Source organism: Meles meles, chromosome 11 (genome assembly GCF_922984935.1).
Source record: "Meles meles chromosome 11, mMelMel3.1 paternal haplotype, whole genome shotgun sequence".
NCBI classification, from domain to species: Eukaryota; Metazoa; Chordata; class Mammalia; order Carnivora; family Mustelidae; genus Meles; species Meles meles.
In genome coordinates this window covers 83,089,144-83,106,315 of record NC_060076.1, presented here as the reverse complement: position 1 = coordinate 83,106,315, position 17,172 = coordinate 83,089,144, and the positions used below count along the sequence as shown (strand labels likewise).

Below are 17,172 nucleotides of genomic sequence, written 5' to 3'. Positions count from 1 at the left end.
ATTTCACTCATATCCCAGACCATCTGAGCCTAAAGTTCAGTACCAGCGCTATTATTTTTATGTTTTATGGTTCATGTATTACACTCCGTAGCCCAGTGCTTCTCAACCACACAGGCTAGGATAACTTTGTTCTGGCTACAGCCATTCAACTGAACAGACAACCCTGATGCCAATTTCTTCTTTGCCAAGGAAATGTGCACACTACTATTTCATCAATACTTACGGAGTTAGAGATAAATGATGAAAGAGCAACAACATAAGAATGAAAACATTTCTATGTGAATTTCAGCAGGAATCCACATATTGTCATAGCTTATGAAGTTTCCCGTTGGCTTTTGATAGTAATGACACAGACACAGATTACACTTTGCAAGAACATGAAGGTCTGATATTTCTTTATCTAAGCCCCTAATACCTGCACCAAGCAATGTGTGTATTCCTCTCCCTGACTTTTCGTCTACAGACTGCTTTGTAGGTATAACCGCTTATCTTTTTCTGCTATTTCTTGAATGTACCCCCAAATTTTTGTCACTATAGACACTTGGAACTATCTCAAGATGGTTCCTCCACAGAGCTCAGAATTCATCATATTCATTATTCTGTGAGGGGCCTGGAATAGACCCTTCCCTCACAGCTCTCAGAAGAACCAACCCTGCTGACACCTCAGTTTTCAACTTCTGACTTCCAGAACCACAAGACAATAAAATTTTCATCGTGCAGGCCATCCATTTATGACAGCCATGCAAACTAATACACTTTTCTACCATTTGGATTCATAACGATTCTCCCTACATCTGGCCTTTTAACCAGGGGCACCATAACTCCTTGTGGCCCTAAAAGAGACCCAGATAATACCTCTTACACAAGCATAAATATGAATAGCACCCTTTTTTATTCTCAAAAGGGTCCATGTTTATGTACTCATTCTATCTACACCCACAGTCCTTCCTACAACCCCCTTCCCTTCAGCGAAGAGGTTCTTCCCAATCACTTTGGCTTCTGAATATTACAGAACCCCCCTTGGTGCAATGACAAAAGGGATACTCATTCAACAGCTTTCACCACTTTTTGTTTTGACTATATTGTTGTCTCTTATAAAGATAGGAACCACTTCTTTCTCTTTGTATCATGGAGCCTTTACATGGCCCAGCATGCAAGAAATGTTTACTCAGCCCAACTAAGTGTAAATAAGAGCTTTATTACCTATAACTCTTTTTTTTTTAAGATTTTATTTATTTATTTGACAGAGAGAGAGATCACAAGTTGGCAGAGAGGTAAGCAGAGAGAGAGGGAAGCAGGTTCCCTGCTGAGCAAAGAGCCTGATGTGGGGCTCAATCCCAGGACCCTGAGATCATGACCTGAGCCGAAGGCAGAGGTTTAACCCACTGAGCCACCCAGGCACCCCCTATAACTCTTTAGTAAAGTATCAGACTTACTCCAAACTACTCTCTCTTACTTTAAAAGTCATCAGGACACAGATGTAAATTGCTGAGTATATTTTATGCGGTTCAGGAATTCTCACTAAAATGTATGAAGAACAAGGGAAGTGAAACATTTAACTTTTCATGGCATTGGTATGCTTAGACCAGCATGACTGTATCTACAAAGAGAAACCAGACTTGCGCAAGGGTGAGTATCATATTTCCATAAAACGTTTTACGAAGTTGTACTAGCATAATAGAAATTAAAAAACACAAAAGGAGAGTAAGATTACTGCAAACAATGTACCCCATCAGTAAAATGAGCAGAGATTAGAAGACACATACTTTCCTGTGGGCTGTAAACTATATGGAAAGGGACTGACAGGGGCACCTGGATGGCTCAATTGATTGCCTGCCTTGGGCTCAGGTCATGATCCTGCAACCTGGGATCAAGCCCCTGAGTAGGGCTCCCTGCTCAGTGGGGAGTCTGTCCCCTTCCCTTGCGCTCTCGCTTACACATACTCTCTCCCTCTCAAATAAATAAAATAAAATAAAAAGGGACTGACATAAGTACTTATAGACTTAAACATCCCCTCCAGGACTCCTAACAATAGAAAATGAACTGATGGAGGGAGGTAGGTGGGGGATGGGTTGGGTAGGTGATCTAGGTGCATTAAGGACTGCACCCACTGAAAACAATATAGCACTTTATGTTAACTAGAATTTAAATAAAAATTTGAAAATTTGAAAAGAAAAAGAAAATTAAAATATAGATAATATAGAAAAGGATCTATAGTCATGAGCATGGGACAAAATCTGTATCAGGATCACCCAAGGAAACAAAAGCTCTTCACGTGGCTATGACCCAGAGTGTCTGGAGACCCGCCCTTCTTTTCCCCTGGCTGAGCACGAAGACTTAGGGCTAGCAGGTTCCGTTCAAGAACTGAAAGAGCGGGGTGTTTGTCACTGCCTTAATGGAAGTGCAAGGTTTCCAGAGTAACTTCTTCTGGAATGATGATGTGAAGGGTTTAAAGGACTTGTGACCCAGAAAGAACTGGCTTCGTTTTTTGACTCTGGTAGGATTCTGTCCGCAGGTGCCGATGGTGGCTCCATAGTTCATCAGGAAAACCAAAGAGAGGACGGCGTCTGTTCTCTCTCTGCGTAGACACCTCTCCTCTGAAGTTCTGAATCATGTACGTGCTGGGTGCACTCGGAGCTCCTACCGGAAGCTGCTGGAGCCGGAAAGGGCCTCACCTTGCCTTAAGGAGCACACTGCCCAGGGTCCCCTCATCTCCTAACCATGCTAGAAACTGCGTCACAAACCTGCGTGCACCTTTCACCCCAGAAGCACTCTGATTTTTCTGATTATAAAGGCAATAAGGCTTAGTTGTAGAGAATTCGGAGGATTCAGGAAGATACAAGGGGGACAGAAAGAGAGACAGAATATGAAGAATGAATCCCTGGGAATTCCTTCTCTCGGAGTTTCCTTCTAGAAGCTCTCTTTTCAGTATCTCTCTGCCTAGTTCTCCTCATCAGCTCCCTGTCTTGCACTTCCTATCTCTTACGGAACTGATGGCTAAGTGGGTTGGTACTCGAATTACAAAAGATTTTATTTGGCATGATTAAAAAAGTCAATAAAAGGGTTTTCCCTTTAACATTACCCACTGTACACAGTGGCATTTTGTAGCAACAGAATGGGATGTGTTAAGATAGGAGTCCATCTGACAGGGCAGAGAATCCTTCTCCCTGACTCCCAGAAGCCCCACACTGCCACCGTGGACGGCAATGACAGATAGGGCTCTGAAGGGTGCTTAGTTACATTCTGAGTTACACAGGCCTGGAGAGAGGCCGGGGGACCCATCACCTATGCACCTCTGAATCCATGGGAAAATCAGTTCTGGGCTCCAGACTACTTCCCAACAAACTACCTCACAGAGCCAATGATTTCTGGAAGGGAGACAGCCTGTGTTTGGACCCATGGGATAAGAACACGTCGTGCTTGAGTAACATTTGTGAAGAGGAGGTAGCAAGCCAACCCTGGTGGGGAAGGAGGTGTCATTAATGGGCATAGGATTCTGTGGGATGCCTGCAAGTTGGAAGGAAAGAGAAAGAGGACATTTCTGGAAAGCAACTGCCCTGTGAGCTTTGCTTATTCCCGTTTTTCCTCATTCCTCTTCTTTGTCTTTTGAACTTCATTTATCAAAGCTCAGTTCCACAGAAGTGTATGCATGAGATCTTGGAAAGGACGTATAGATTGTCCCACGATCAATATGCCAGATCTGATATGGTACTATAGTCATATGTAGGCTGTTGGATTAGGGGAAGCTCAGCAAAGGGTCCCTGGGACCCCTTTGTGCTACTCTTGCTACTGCCCATGAATCTAGAATCATTTCAGAAGAAAAAGAAAAGCTCAGTTCCAGAGCTTTCCACGCAGAGACTTGGCCAACAATCAGATTCACATCACCTTCTAGCTGCTTGGGCTTATGTCCCTGCACATAATTTCCAGACTCTCGCCTGCTTTCTAATCATCTGTGCCACACTGCTTGGCATGCATATATATTTCTATGTGTGTCACATGTATTAAGACGTGCTTGCCTCCACTGAGACAAACACACGGATGTATACAATACTCTCCTGTTCACTAGCTGTTCTATGTGTGTGTGTATCGCAAATCCCAAGCAAGACCGTAAGTTCTGTCTTCGTACCTCCTTCCTTGGTATACTGGGACGCTGCCCACTGCTAAGTGCACGGTAAGTACTCAACAGATATTACCTAGGTGACGGAAAAAGAAAAAATATATTAAAGGAAATAGAGATATAGTTAAAATACCTCACCAAGTTATTTTGTCTTTTAAGAATACAATCTGATGCCCAGAAAATATTTACTAGCCGAAGATTAGAGTTTAAAGGCATGTCTGTCTGCTCTAATCCTACTTACCACCACAAACAGGTGGTTATCAACTGAGAAGCACAAAGGTTAGTCACACGTGGGTTGTTTTGACACCTGCCATAAAATACCTCTGAGTTCATTCAGGGAAATGCTGAAGGAGCACTTTGCTGACTCTAGAATCCACCACCCTCCCCTTGGGGTTATCTTGTCTGAATCAAAGGGTGAGCAGGTTTGTTTAACCCGAAACCTCGAGTTTAAAGAAAAAAAAAAAAAAAGACATGTGCATTTTAAGTTTTACGGAAAATGGTGTACCTTCAAAATCAATATGACTAGTAGCTCCATATCGAGAAACTAGGAACACAATATGAAGTATATTCTTAGAAAAGGTACCTGCTTATTTAAACTCTATTTACAGGTCAAAATATATTGGTTGCAGCCTGGAAAGAAGGACTGACGTTATCGGTTTTATCTAATTTGACCCTAGGGGATAGAGAACAGTCTATAAAATATTCAGTAAAATAAAGATCAGAACACGTGCATGGCCTTCCACTTCTACCATTTATGCTTTTTTTAAAAAAAAAAGATTTTATTTATTTATTTAACAGACAGAGATCACAAGTAGGTAGAGAAGCAGGCAGAGAGAGGGGGGTGGGGGAAGCAGGCTCCTTGCTGAGCAGAGAGTCCGATGTGGGGCTCCATCCCAGGACCCTGAGATCATGACCTGAGCTGAAGGCAGCGGCTTAACCCACTGAGCCACTCAGGTGCCCCCAGCTGAAATAATTTTGTGAAAGAATCCGTCACTCATCTACTCTGCTTGCTCAACACTCTAGATATAGTTCATATAGGAAAGCTTGATTCTTTCATTTCCCCAGTTCTCAAGATAACATATGCCTGGCTGTCATCCTCAAGAGACCAACTTGGTTTTTGGTTTTTGAACATTATTGTGAACTCATGGATTTAAACATATCTGATGGGTTTCATACTGTAGAAGCCAGAGTCTAAGAGGGCTCCTCATGCTCCTTGCCTTCTGGCCTTCACATCTTGCACAGTCCCTACCCAAAGGAGGGGGTTTGGTCTGTGTAGGCAGTACACTACAGCAGAGCAATGGTGTGTCACTTCTGAGATCAGGATGTAAACGTCGGCAACTTCCATCCTTGGTGTTCACTCACTGCGTTGCTCTCACTGTTTCTCTGCACTCAGAGGCAAGTCATGTTGTAAGCGGCCCTACGGAGAGGCCGACGCAGTGAAGAGGAGGAGCATCCTGCCAAGAGCCACAGGAGTGATCTTCTGGTGTGCACTTCCATGCCCAAACGCAAATGAACGTAAAGTGAACGGCCTAACTGCAATCTCATTAGAGACTCTGGGACAGAGGTAAGGGAGTTAAGCTGCTCTGGGACTCCAGAGTCTGAGAAACTGTGTGATATTATGCGTCTGGCTCTAAGCAAGGCTTCAGAACAGCTGTTATGCAGCTCCTGATAACCAATTTGCAATCCACTGCCATTCTTACCATCATTGAAACTCAATCTACTCAATCTGTCCCATTTCTGGTCAGTGAGGGCCTCTTCTCATTGCCTCTTGAGTTGAGATATTCTAATAGTCTTTCATTTTAATAGCTCCAAAACTAGAATTAACTATTTCTCTAAGAAGTCCTGGTTCACTTAAGGAAGACCATAGTCTGGATGCCACAGGAGCTTGGCTGGTCATTATTTCTAGAATTTCTCAGTAGAGAAATAAACTATCTTGTTAGTTCATACTTACAATTGAAATTTAGGTTAAACTTTTTTTTTTTATTTCATTTCCTTTATACTAAATGTGTATTCTGTTCAACTACACAAAGAATCTTGCATCTCAAGGACAGAGTCAATAAAATAAATACCTGTTAATTTTTCATTACTTTATCCAATGCAAACACAGCAGTCCAATTCCAATACTATCACTGATGATTTCGATTTCTGAAAAAAAATTTGCCCATCCCCCATAATTCTCTCCCTTTTTCATAGTTGTGCCGTGTCTCCATTCTCAGATCACCTAGCTATTACATACTATACACTTTACCTTTTTAAAGCTAATTCATTATTAATTCTACAAGTAATCACACAGTATAATTAATGCCACCATCATCACTCATGATGATGTCTCTCACATCATTTTGGTTAAGTTGTTCTTTAGTAGATTAATCAAGAAAAGCTCATGAAAACAATATTCTCTGAGTCCTTGGCATGTTGCTATCAGCTTATGCGCTTCATACTTGAAAGCCAGTTTTGTTGGGTATAAAATCCTCAGCTCATAGGTGCCTTCATTGAGTATCAGAAATATGTTATCACCTTATCTTCTGGCATAGATTATTGCTGTCAAACTGTCTGATGATAATATGATTTTCTTTCTCTTATACCTCACATGGTATTGTTTTCCTTGATGACCAAAGGTTGTTCTATGTTTTTTTTTTCCCTTTTAACTTCATCAGTTTTACCAGAATAAGACTGGGTCATCATTATTCTATATCAATGCCCTCAGAGACACACTGTGTTCTTTCAGTACAGATTTCAATTTTTTTTTTTTTTAGTTTCAGGAAATCTTTAAAATTATACTTTTTTTAAAAAAATTATACTTTTTAATATTTGTTCTGTTCTACTTAGGGTTTCTTCTTCAGCAACTCCTATAAACCATGTGTCAAATCATCTCTATCTTCAATATTTGTTCTTTTTCCCCCTCAAATTCTGTTTTCCTCCTTCCTTTTTTCCCCCTTTTCTATTTTTTCTCCTATTCTTCTATTTCTATAAAGACACTATTTGCTGTGTTTGTGTACTCTCTTATATCTTCTAGTCATTAAAAATTTCTTGTTGATTTATTCTTTCTTAAGTCCTGTTGCCTTATTTCTGAATTTTTCTATTTCTGATTTATATTCCTCTCTCTTGGCTTATATTATTTCCTTATTGCCTGTTAGTGTGTTCTGAAATCATTACAGTTTTTATCTATTTTTTAATCATGATGTTATGTTATCATGACTCTCATTCTCTTTATTTCTTACAGCAATTTTGTGTGAGATTTTAACTCAATACTTTGCTATTGCTCATTTTATGTAAAATGGATTTTCCTGATATTTTAGAAGGAGGAAAAGTCAGGATAGTTTTTAAGTCTTCACACAGCTCCCTCTCTTATGGTTTCCATGTAGTGTACAGAAATATGGTAACTCTGAGATTTCTTGACTCCACCCCCAACTTCCAACTTTTATTGGGATCTTCTCTTTCTTCTTTCTCTGGTTTCTCCTCTTGCTCAATTTTAGTTTCATTCCCAGTAGTTTTTCTCCTATTTGGACCTTTCTGGAAAGAAACTATAGAGGGTCCATTTTGAGAGTTCAAAAGTCTCTTTGCGTTTTACGACAAGGCCACTCACCGCCTCTCCCTAGTGTAGGCAAACCCCTCCTGGTTTTATCTGCTGGTCTGATTAACCTACCATACTTTTCAGTGAACATCTGTTGGCTCCTTTGAGTTTCTCCTATTCTTATTCTACCTGCCACCCCATGGCCTCCCTTTGCTATCTCCCACATAGATAATGATAATATACAGTCTGGTTATTGGTGATTCTCTCCACTCAGTTGTATTTGGGGTTTCCTAGTGCTTACTTGTCACTTAGTTTGGTATTTATCTTGTTTGGTGTTCTCTGAGTTCCTGGATCTGTGGTTTGGTTTTGTTATAAATTTTGGAAAATTCCCAGTCATTACTGCTTCAGGTATTTCTGTGTACCCTTCCCACTTCTCCCATTACACATATGTTAAACATTTTGCACTTGTCTCAGAGAACTGGATATCTGTTTCTTTTTCATTCCTTTTTTCTCTTTGCATTTCAGTTTCAGAAGTAATGACATTTCTTCAAAGAGCAGCTGTTAACTTTCAGTTTGTTCAGCTATTTTCTTATGGTGGCATCAGGAGTAGCAACTTCTGATCTCCTTACATGCCAAAAGAGAGACTGAAGTCTTCTTAGTTTTGTAGCAAATGTTGTTCATGTGTTTTAATTTTTACCATGTATTTTATATGTGGATTTTTAGGAAGATCTAACGACTATACAGCTACTGCTATCTCCTCAAAATCAGAAATAATGTTTAATAATAATAAAGTTATTAAGTAAGGGGTATTCAATAAAGTGATTCAATGTTACAGTTTAAGTTAATTTTCTTGGTTAAAAAATAACTTAATAAGCACTAAATTATTAATTAACAACAACAAAGATAAGAATTCCCTTGGGAAAAAAAATGGAGAAATATTTACAAACAGGTAATTTATGGGGAAAAAAACTCAAAGAGACTGAGTCAAGCAAGATTTTGAAACTCTTTCACAAACACAGTAACACTAATTAAAACAACAATGAAATATCAATTTTTAACTGTTAGAATAACAAAAATTAGAAAGCTGGTAACACTAAGTATTAGTAGGGTTATAGTTTATAGAAGCTCTGTTATGGGGCAGGGAGGGGACATGGGCATAAACTAAGGCCACCACTCTGCAGGGGAATCTGGTCCTCCTTAGTCAAATTAAACAGACATACACCCTGTGATCCAGCCGTGCCATTCCTGGAGACTTTTTCCGAATAAATTCTCACCCTAGGTCTGGGAGGGAACAAGACAAGGATGTTCATCATAATGTGTCGTGACAGAGGTTGGAGGCAGTGCTGGTTTCCATCATTGGAGGTGTAAAATTCACTCCATGAAGTATGATGTGGCAACAGAAACAATAGGTCTAACGACAGCAATATGTATCGATCTTCAACACCTAATGCTTCATTAAAAAGGTAAGAAGCAGATTGAGATTCTAACATATCACCCCATACATAAATGTTTTAAATACATGTTAAAAAACAAATAAAAGGAGGGGCGCCTGAGTGGCTCAGTGGTTTAAGCCACTGCCTTCGGCTCAGGTCATGATCTCAGGGTCCTGGGATCGAGTCCCACGTCCGGCTCTCTGCTCTGAAGGGAGCCTGCTTCCCTCTCATTCTCTCTGCCTGCCTCTCTGCCTACTTGTGATCTCTCTCTGTCAAATAAATAAATAAAATCTTTAAAAAAAAAACATTAAAAAACAAATAAAAGGAAGTTTTCATAAACAGACACAAAAAGAGGATACACATTAGTCACATTAGAGCCATTCCTGTGGTAGTGAAGGGGAATGGCAATAGGTAAAGAGGACAGTAAGGAAAACATATATGTATGTAAATAAACAAATGAATACATAAAAAAGAAGGGCAGTACCTTACAATGATGATTAATTGCCCTAAACTGAAAAGTCAATTAACTCATTTCTCCACATCTGAATTTCTACCAAAAAATTTTTTAAATAAACTTAAAAATTTGCCCTCAAAACCTATACTTTTTGCGAATACCTCTAATTACAAATACCTATCTTATAAGCATCTCCTCTAATTATTTTCCATTCTCTGAGTTCCCTTTTTTGGCAGCATTTCCAACCTCATGACTTTTTATCATCTGACTCATTCATGTATTTATTCAATAAGTATTTAAGTGTCTACTCAGATATTATGTACATATTGTTCTTGGTACTAAGAGAGTATGAGGGAAACCTCTCCTGCTCCCTCTTTCTGGGAGCCCACATTCTAAGGAACCTTCCTGCAAAGCATTAGCCCATAAAATGGCACAAAGCAGTCCTGATTACTAAATCTGAGAGTGAGTGGTGGGTGTCGATGTGTGATGGAATCCACAGATGCCACAAGTGAGGTGTCAGTGAGGCTCAGGGTGGGTGGGAAGAAAATCTGCCTGAAGTGCCATAGTTGTGTTGGGCCTTATAGGATGAGCAGTACAGACTAGAGAGAGAGGAAGAGACATCCTAAGGGGGAAGCATATCTTTCTACAAAGCACAGTTAAGGGGCGCCTGGGTGGCTCAGTGGGTTAAGCCTCTGCCTTCAGCTCAGGTTATGATCTCAGGGTCTCTGGGATCGAGCCCCGTATCGGGCTCTCTGCTTGGCAGGGAGCCTGCTTCCTCCCCTCTCTGGCTGCTGCTCTGCCTACTTGTAATCTCTCTCTCTCTCTCTCTATCTGTAAAAAAGAAAAAAAAAAAATTTTCAAAGCACAGTTAAGACCAAATGAAACGCAATCAGAAAGCATCAAACTAGACACTGGGAACTGACATTAGAAAGTAAGGGCAATAAAACTGAATTAGCAGCAAACAAGTTCTGGAGAACTTGATCTTATCCTGTAGACAGCAGGAAGCTTCTGGAGGTGTTTGAGTCAAAACCAGACAGAGTTGTCTATTTCACTTGTCACATCAAATCTCCCTCCAAATACTGCTCAGGCTCACAGTTCTCTTTCCATCCAGGCCCAGAGTGGTAGACTTTATGGTGGACGGCCAAGGTGAGGCTACTGATCTCCTGCCATTTTGCTCTCTTTGCGGCCCCCCAACCCCCCTTCACTTTTTCTACTTCAGCTTCATAACCTGACCTCATCCTCTCAGAGTTTGGGTTATGTATGTTCACCTAGCATCCTACGGTTACCTCGATCATGTTAACTGATTCATTCATTAGTTCATTCATCAAATGCTTACTGATCCCCTAATGCTGCCTGCTGGGCACTCTGCTAGAAGCTGAGTGCACAATGATAAGCTGAAACAGAACCAAAGCCTGTCCTCATGTAGCCTAGACACAGAGAGAAAAGTTATTATACCTCAGTATCCTATTTTTCACTGTAGAATTTATTGCACTGTATTTCAGCTGTTTTATCTGTCTCATAGACTATGAGTTCAGGGTGCTTGACACTTTATAAATGCTCAAGAAAGGAAATGTTAACTGATTGAATGAATGAGTGGATGCTTGGAGAATCCTACTCATACAACACTAAGAGTTATTATCAGTCCTGAATGAATAATGGCAATCTCATCCCTTCCCAGAACTGCTGATCACACAAAAATGTAACTCTAGGTCACAGGTCAGCAAACTTCTTCTACAAAGGGCTAGGCAGTCAATACATTTGGCTCTGCAAGCCATATGGCATCTGTTATGACGCTCAGCTCCGCTAGCATAGCACAAAAGCAGCTGTAGACAATATGTAAACAGTGGCATGGCTGTGTCCCCACAAGATTTGGTTTATGAAGGCAGCTGTGGACTGGATTTGACCTTGGGCCCTAGGTTGCCAATCCATGCTGCAGATAATGTCACTTTCTCAGTTTTCCAGGACTGCCTTCATATACTCTATTCTTCAGTGAAATAAATTTAGTTGCAAATCCAACATCTGACTTCACCGTTAAACTCATGTCTGTGGAACGTTGTGAGAGAATATGCAATTTGGGGCCCAAATGACCTATTTTACTCATTGGTTGGCCTTTTGGCAAGTTTTATCTGTTTGAACCTCTAGTTCCTCACTGTAAATAGAGGCATATATTTTTTAATCCTGACTATGATGGGAGAAACAAATGTTGAGAAATGAATGTGATGTCTACACACCGTAACCAGTTCAAAAATAGCCCCTGCTGTGCTCAGTCGTGTTCTTTTCTGCCTATAAACCCCATTATTGGATTTACTACATTCAAAGCACACTTTCTGGTACCTCTAAAACCATCTCTCTTGACCACCGGTTCTCAAACTTGGCTACAGTACAATTTACTTGGGAGCTTGAAAGTACTGAAGTTTGGGTCCTGACACTAGATATTCTGATAATGGTTGTAAAGAGTGGAATGAGCATCAGAATCATCCCCAGAGGGGCGCCTGGGTGGCTCAGTTGTTAAACGTCTGCCTTTGGCTCGGGTCATGATCCCAGGGTCTTGGGATCGAGCCCCTCATCGGGCTCTCTGCTCAGCAGGGAGCCTGCTTCTTCCTCTCTCTCTCTCTGCCTGCCTCTCTGCCTGCTTGTGATCTCTGTTAAATGAATAAATAAAATCTTTAAAAAAAAAAAAAAGAATCACCCCCAGATAATTTCGGTATGGAACAAATTTGAGAGTCATTGCTCTACACTGCAATTCTGGCTTTAATCAATTCAGATAGCCCCTCCCTCCATCTTTCCATCTGCCACCTTTGTAACAGTTAGTGCCGATATGCGCATCTTTACAGAGCTAGAATTGATGGGTTCTTGTATCAGTTACTTACTCATATATGTGTATATTTAGGGAGAGTGGAAAAGAAAAGAATGATACATAGTCATCCTCCTTTGCATTTGACCTTTGCTATTCAACTATCAGACATCCATTCCCCTTTCCAATGGCAACAGCCTTGACTTTTCCTCGGGGCTCCAGCTGTCCCCTCAGTCCACCTGGCGTGCTTGAGGCTTTCCCCCTCGCCCTCGAAGCCCATGAAACCAGTGCATGGGAAGTCTCCCGGCTACACTCAGTGTTGGTTTACTGAGTGTCCTGATTTTGTTTTCCAAGTAGGGCTGCTGAAACAAAAGACATGTTTTCTGCTGGATTGCAATCCAAAGAATATGGTTTGAAGAGATTTGGGCAGCTATTTTACAAGCTCAAAGAGAAACTCTGCCTAAGAACAGAGTAAGAGAGAGATAGAGATGTCATTCTGAAGGCACAGTGGGTAGCTATTTCTCAAGCCAGCTGCACTAATAAACTGCCATGGGCACCAATAAATTCCCTTTCTCTTCTGCTCCTGCCAGTTTAGTCAGGTGTTCTGTTATTGGCAATGGAAACAATCCCAAACTGATACAGCCTCCTGCCACCCCCTCAAAACCAAATCTAATCACCTGTGTATGCAGAGATTACGTGCCAGAATCAAGTCCCAGTGATTCATTCAACAAACACGCACCGGGGGCCTATTGTATGCAATGCCTGGCTTATGAGGAGGGCTTCCAGTAGTTCTCCACCGTTAAGAACCTCACAGATGTTTCTGGAAAGAATACCCAGCAACAAAACTACACCCCTACTATTAGAGAGGCCCTGTGCTAAGTATTGAGGACAGAAAAGGTCATCAGACAGGGTCTGTATTTTCAGGGTTTGTAATCAGATTGGAAGGATGGCCTGTGCATAAGAAGATAAACAGCAATCTGGGATGTGAGATGCACAGATTTCTGAGGGCAGGCATAAAACCCAAAGTAAGAAGCCTCAGCAGAAGATCTTAGGTGAGCATAGGCACTACAACATTTTCTTTTCCTTTGAACCAAAATTAACTAGGAAAATGAAGGAAAGTATTGCAAAAAGTGGGAAAGAAGTATTAGAGGCTTTGGAAGTTGTTCTAAATCACTTTTTATAGTTAAAAATTAAGGTATTTTGTGAATTTTATTTCCTTACAAATTACCCATGTCAAGTCTCAATAATTTAAATATTATAGAAGTCTCTCCATTCATGCATTCATTCAGTCAACACTATTTATTGCATGCTTATTATGTACCAGACACAATTACTTATATACACTGAGATTTTAGCACTAAATAAAACAATATCCCTACTACTTGCATTCTAATGACTAAGAATAGATAGAAAACTTTTGTATTCAGTGCCCCAAAAGTAGCCACTGTAAATGGTTTGGTGAATATTACCACAGAATATTACCACGTACACTTTGTATACGTAGATAGTGGTATTTGTTTTTACAAAAAACAAGAAGGAGGAGGAGGAGGAGGAAATATGCTATACTTACTAATGCCTTATTTTTTTAGAAACTTGCTTTTTTTAACTTAGCAATACAATCTGGGCTGGTTTCATGTTAATAAATACAGATTCTCTTCATTCTTTTTATGGTTACATAGTATTCCAGTGTATTTAGTCACCATCCTGTTTATGAACATTTATCTGGTTGTTTCCAGGTTTTCACAATGACGGGCAATGTTGTAAAACATGTGTAATTGCAGTAATTTTTGAACACTCAGAAGCGTTCTCAAAAACAGAATCACAGTTTGAATCATAGTGCGAAAGATGTGAAATTATTTTTAAGTAAATGCCTTATTTTCTACTCCCTTTTTCATTCATCACTGATGTATCAAGTACATAAGATTTTATGCAAATGACTGGAAAATACCTTCTACAACACATTAATGTAGTGCAGAGAAAAAAAAAGAGAGAGCGAAATAATCATTAGCTATTTCCACAAAGTCTTCTATGCGCCCAGGACTGTTCTAGGCCTTGAAGGAATCTATTTACTGAACAGTTCAACTTTCCATCAGTGCAGAAGGACATTTTGCTAACAGTTCAATTAACTAAACAGGCTGTTTAATTAATAAAAATATTTTTGTCAAGAGGAAACTGAAGCAATTTTGTTTGGCATGCATGCTTAATTGTGTGTTTTAATTTCTTGGTTTTGGCCTGTGATCACTTAAAAACAGTCATCAAGCAAATCTCAGTGGTTAACTGTAATTGCAAGAGTATGCCTTTTGCATTTTATGGCGTGTAAAATCTCGCATAAGAGAAAATAAACACAAGAGCCACAAAGAGGTTCATTCACTTACCCTCTTCATAACCACAGCCAGGGTAAACTTCACTCAGCCTTCGGCCATTGAATTTTATCCTGAAGTTTCCATCCACCAGGCAATCAGATAAACTCCAGTTGTGGGAGCAACTAATGGAAATGGTGCTGTAAAAAGAATTGCTGAACAAATTTCCATGTGCTTAACCTGAAAGGGAGAAATGGCAACATGAACGGAGTAAAATGTTTTTAGCCGTTTTTAAACCAGAGGGGGTGATTTCACTTTCAGCAGGAACTTGTGACTAAGATTGCCTGGCCAGGGCAATGATTAACACTCCTGTCGTCATCACTCTGCTGGAGCACCCCAGGCCGAGGGAACCTCATCAACGCTGAGCATTTGCACTTGAGCATGCTGCCCTGAGCAGCTGTCAGCACACTGAGTTCGACTTTGGCATGAAGTTATATAAAATAAAAATGGATTTAAAACCTCTGCCAACTTTGTTAGTGGTTATTTTCACTGAGGTATAAAAATGTTTATTTTTACTTTTCATTTCGGTGCCCCACCTTGAAAAATGGGCTATCGTTTGGATCCTTTTTCTTAAAAAATCCGAAGTTTTATCGGAAACGTTAGCAGGGTCTCTGGGTTCCCTCAGCTTTGTTTTCTTCCCCACCGTGCTTGAGTCTAAAAACTTCAGTGCTGGGACACCTGGGTGGCTCAGTGGGTTAAGCCTCTGCCTTCCGCTCGGGTGGTGATCTCTGGGTCCTGGGATCGAGCCCCGCATCGGGCTCTCTGCTCGGTGGGGAGCCTGCTTCCCTCTCTCTCTGCCTGCCTCTCTGCCTACTTGTGATCTCTGTCAATAAATAAAATCTTAAAAACAACAACAACAAAACAACAAACAAAAAACTTCAGTGCCCTTTTGAACTGCCATTTCTCGCCTTTCTGGAAACCAGGGGCACGGAAAGATGAGGAAGAACCAGTGAACACGTGCACATGTCATCAACGGAATGTTGATGCCTCAAAGAGCCACTACTGCAGGATCTGTCCTTCATAAATGCTTCTAGAAGAAGCAGGGGCGGGGGAGAGAAATCTCACCAGATTTGAGAAAGAAATGGCCGAGATTTATTTAGATGAACGGTGCAGTTATCTTGCGATCGGGAGCCTGACACAGAAACAACACTCGGTTTCTTTTAGGTGGAATTCCACTCCACCAACAGGGCGAAGTAGATTATGCATTTCCTGTCGAGTGTCTGAGGAAAGCCAAAACTGGGTCTTAAGCACAGTGCTGAATAGGGAACTTCAGAGCTAGCTCTGGGTTGTGTTTATTATGCTATAAACTTCATTTTCCTCATAGCCCTTAGACTGCTGACTTGGAAGTAAATGGATGACTCAGAGTTCTTATCACCCTTCCTGAGGTATTTTCCACGAACTGCCAAGCTCATTTTAGGAACTCAGTTGCATCACCAGGCCGCCCTCCTACACCCTCCCTCCCTCCACCCAAGATAGCCAGCGGGAACTGTTTCAATGCTGTAAAACCATTCGAAATACATTCAGTGAGTTTCTCCCTCTGCACCCATATATTGCTCTCTCTGAAATTTAGCGAGTTCCCTGAGCGAATCCCACATACTCTTAGTGTGCCTAAAATGATGAGCACTTTAAAGTCTTTACTGCTACCCCTCATTTCCTTTTGTTGGGCCACAACAAACAGCTGGGAAGTTGGAGAAAAATGCACACGTGTGCACACACGCATGCACGCGCAAGGTTTAAGTCACCTTTCTTGTTTATTGTCTTAACAGTGCCTGGCACGTAGTAAGCACCAAATACTCATTTGCCGTTATTATTCTCTTGTCCATATGAAAAAAAAAAATTCCAAATCTTCCAGAACTGAGGCTCTTAATGTAGATTTTAAGGGAACCAAAGTTCCTCTGAACCCGGAATTGTATGTAAAATTTATGATTACATGTATTTTTTCCTGGGAAAAAGGGTCTTAGGGGTCATCAGATGCTTAACTTAATGTGTCAATGACACGCACATAAAAGGGCAAGAACTACCACCACGAAGAAGTGCTAAAAATATGTAGTCTCAAAAAAGGGGGGGGTGGTGGGGGGCAGGAGGAAAGAAATACAGTCTTTAGGGTGGGGGCTTGTCAAGGAGACTCTACAGGTGGAGTGAGATTATCAGGAAAGGATTATATTATCTCCATATTATGGTAAAACAAAATATTAACTATTTTGAGGAACATACAATATTGTTACCTTTGTTTTTTATTATAAATATTATAAGGTTACTATCATTATAGCATAATAAACACAAATGAACAGACGATCATGGTGCAGACTCAGCTGAGTCAGAGTCGGTTAATGACAGCCATATATATATGTGTGTGTGCGCGGTGTTACAAGGTAATTAAGACACAGATGATAAGAAAATGCAAGTGCCTGAAACCCACATTACCTATGTGTCAAATCACATTTCTCTCTTTTCATGCTTTAATTTGCCAATGGCAGCAGTAAGCCTAATACCAGCCGTA

At 40.7% G+C, this 17,172-nt stretch overlaps 1 protein-coding gene across 1 annotated transcript in view; it reads right to left on the bottom strand.

Annotated features, from left to right (window-relative positions):
* Positions 1 to 14,818, bottom strand: part of TRPM6 (transient receptor potential cation channel subfamily M member 6) — a 165,920-nt gene extending 151,102 nt beyond the window's left edge. The window contains exon 1 of the mRNA XM_046022199.1: positions 14,688 to 14,818. Within this exon, the coding sequence (XP_045878155.1) occupies positions 14,688 to 14,696 (9 nt within the window). The 5' untranslated portion in view covers positions 14,697 to 14,818. The remainder of the gene's footprint in view (positions 1 to 14,687) is intronic.
* Between the last annotated feature and the right edge of the window lie 2,354 nt (positions 14,819 to 17,172).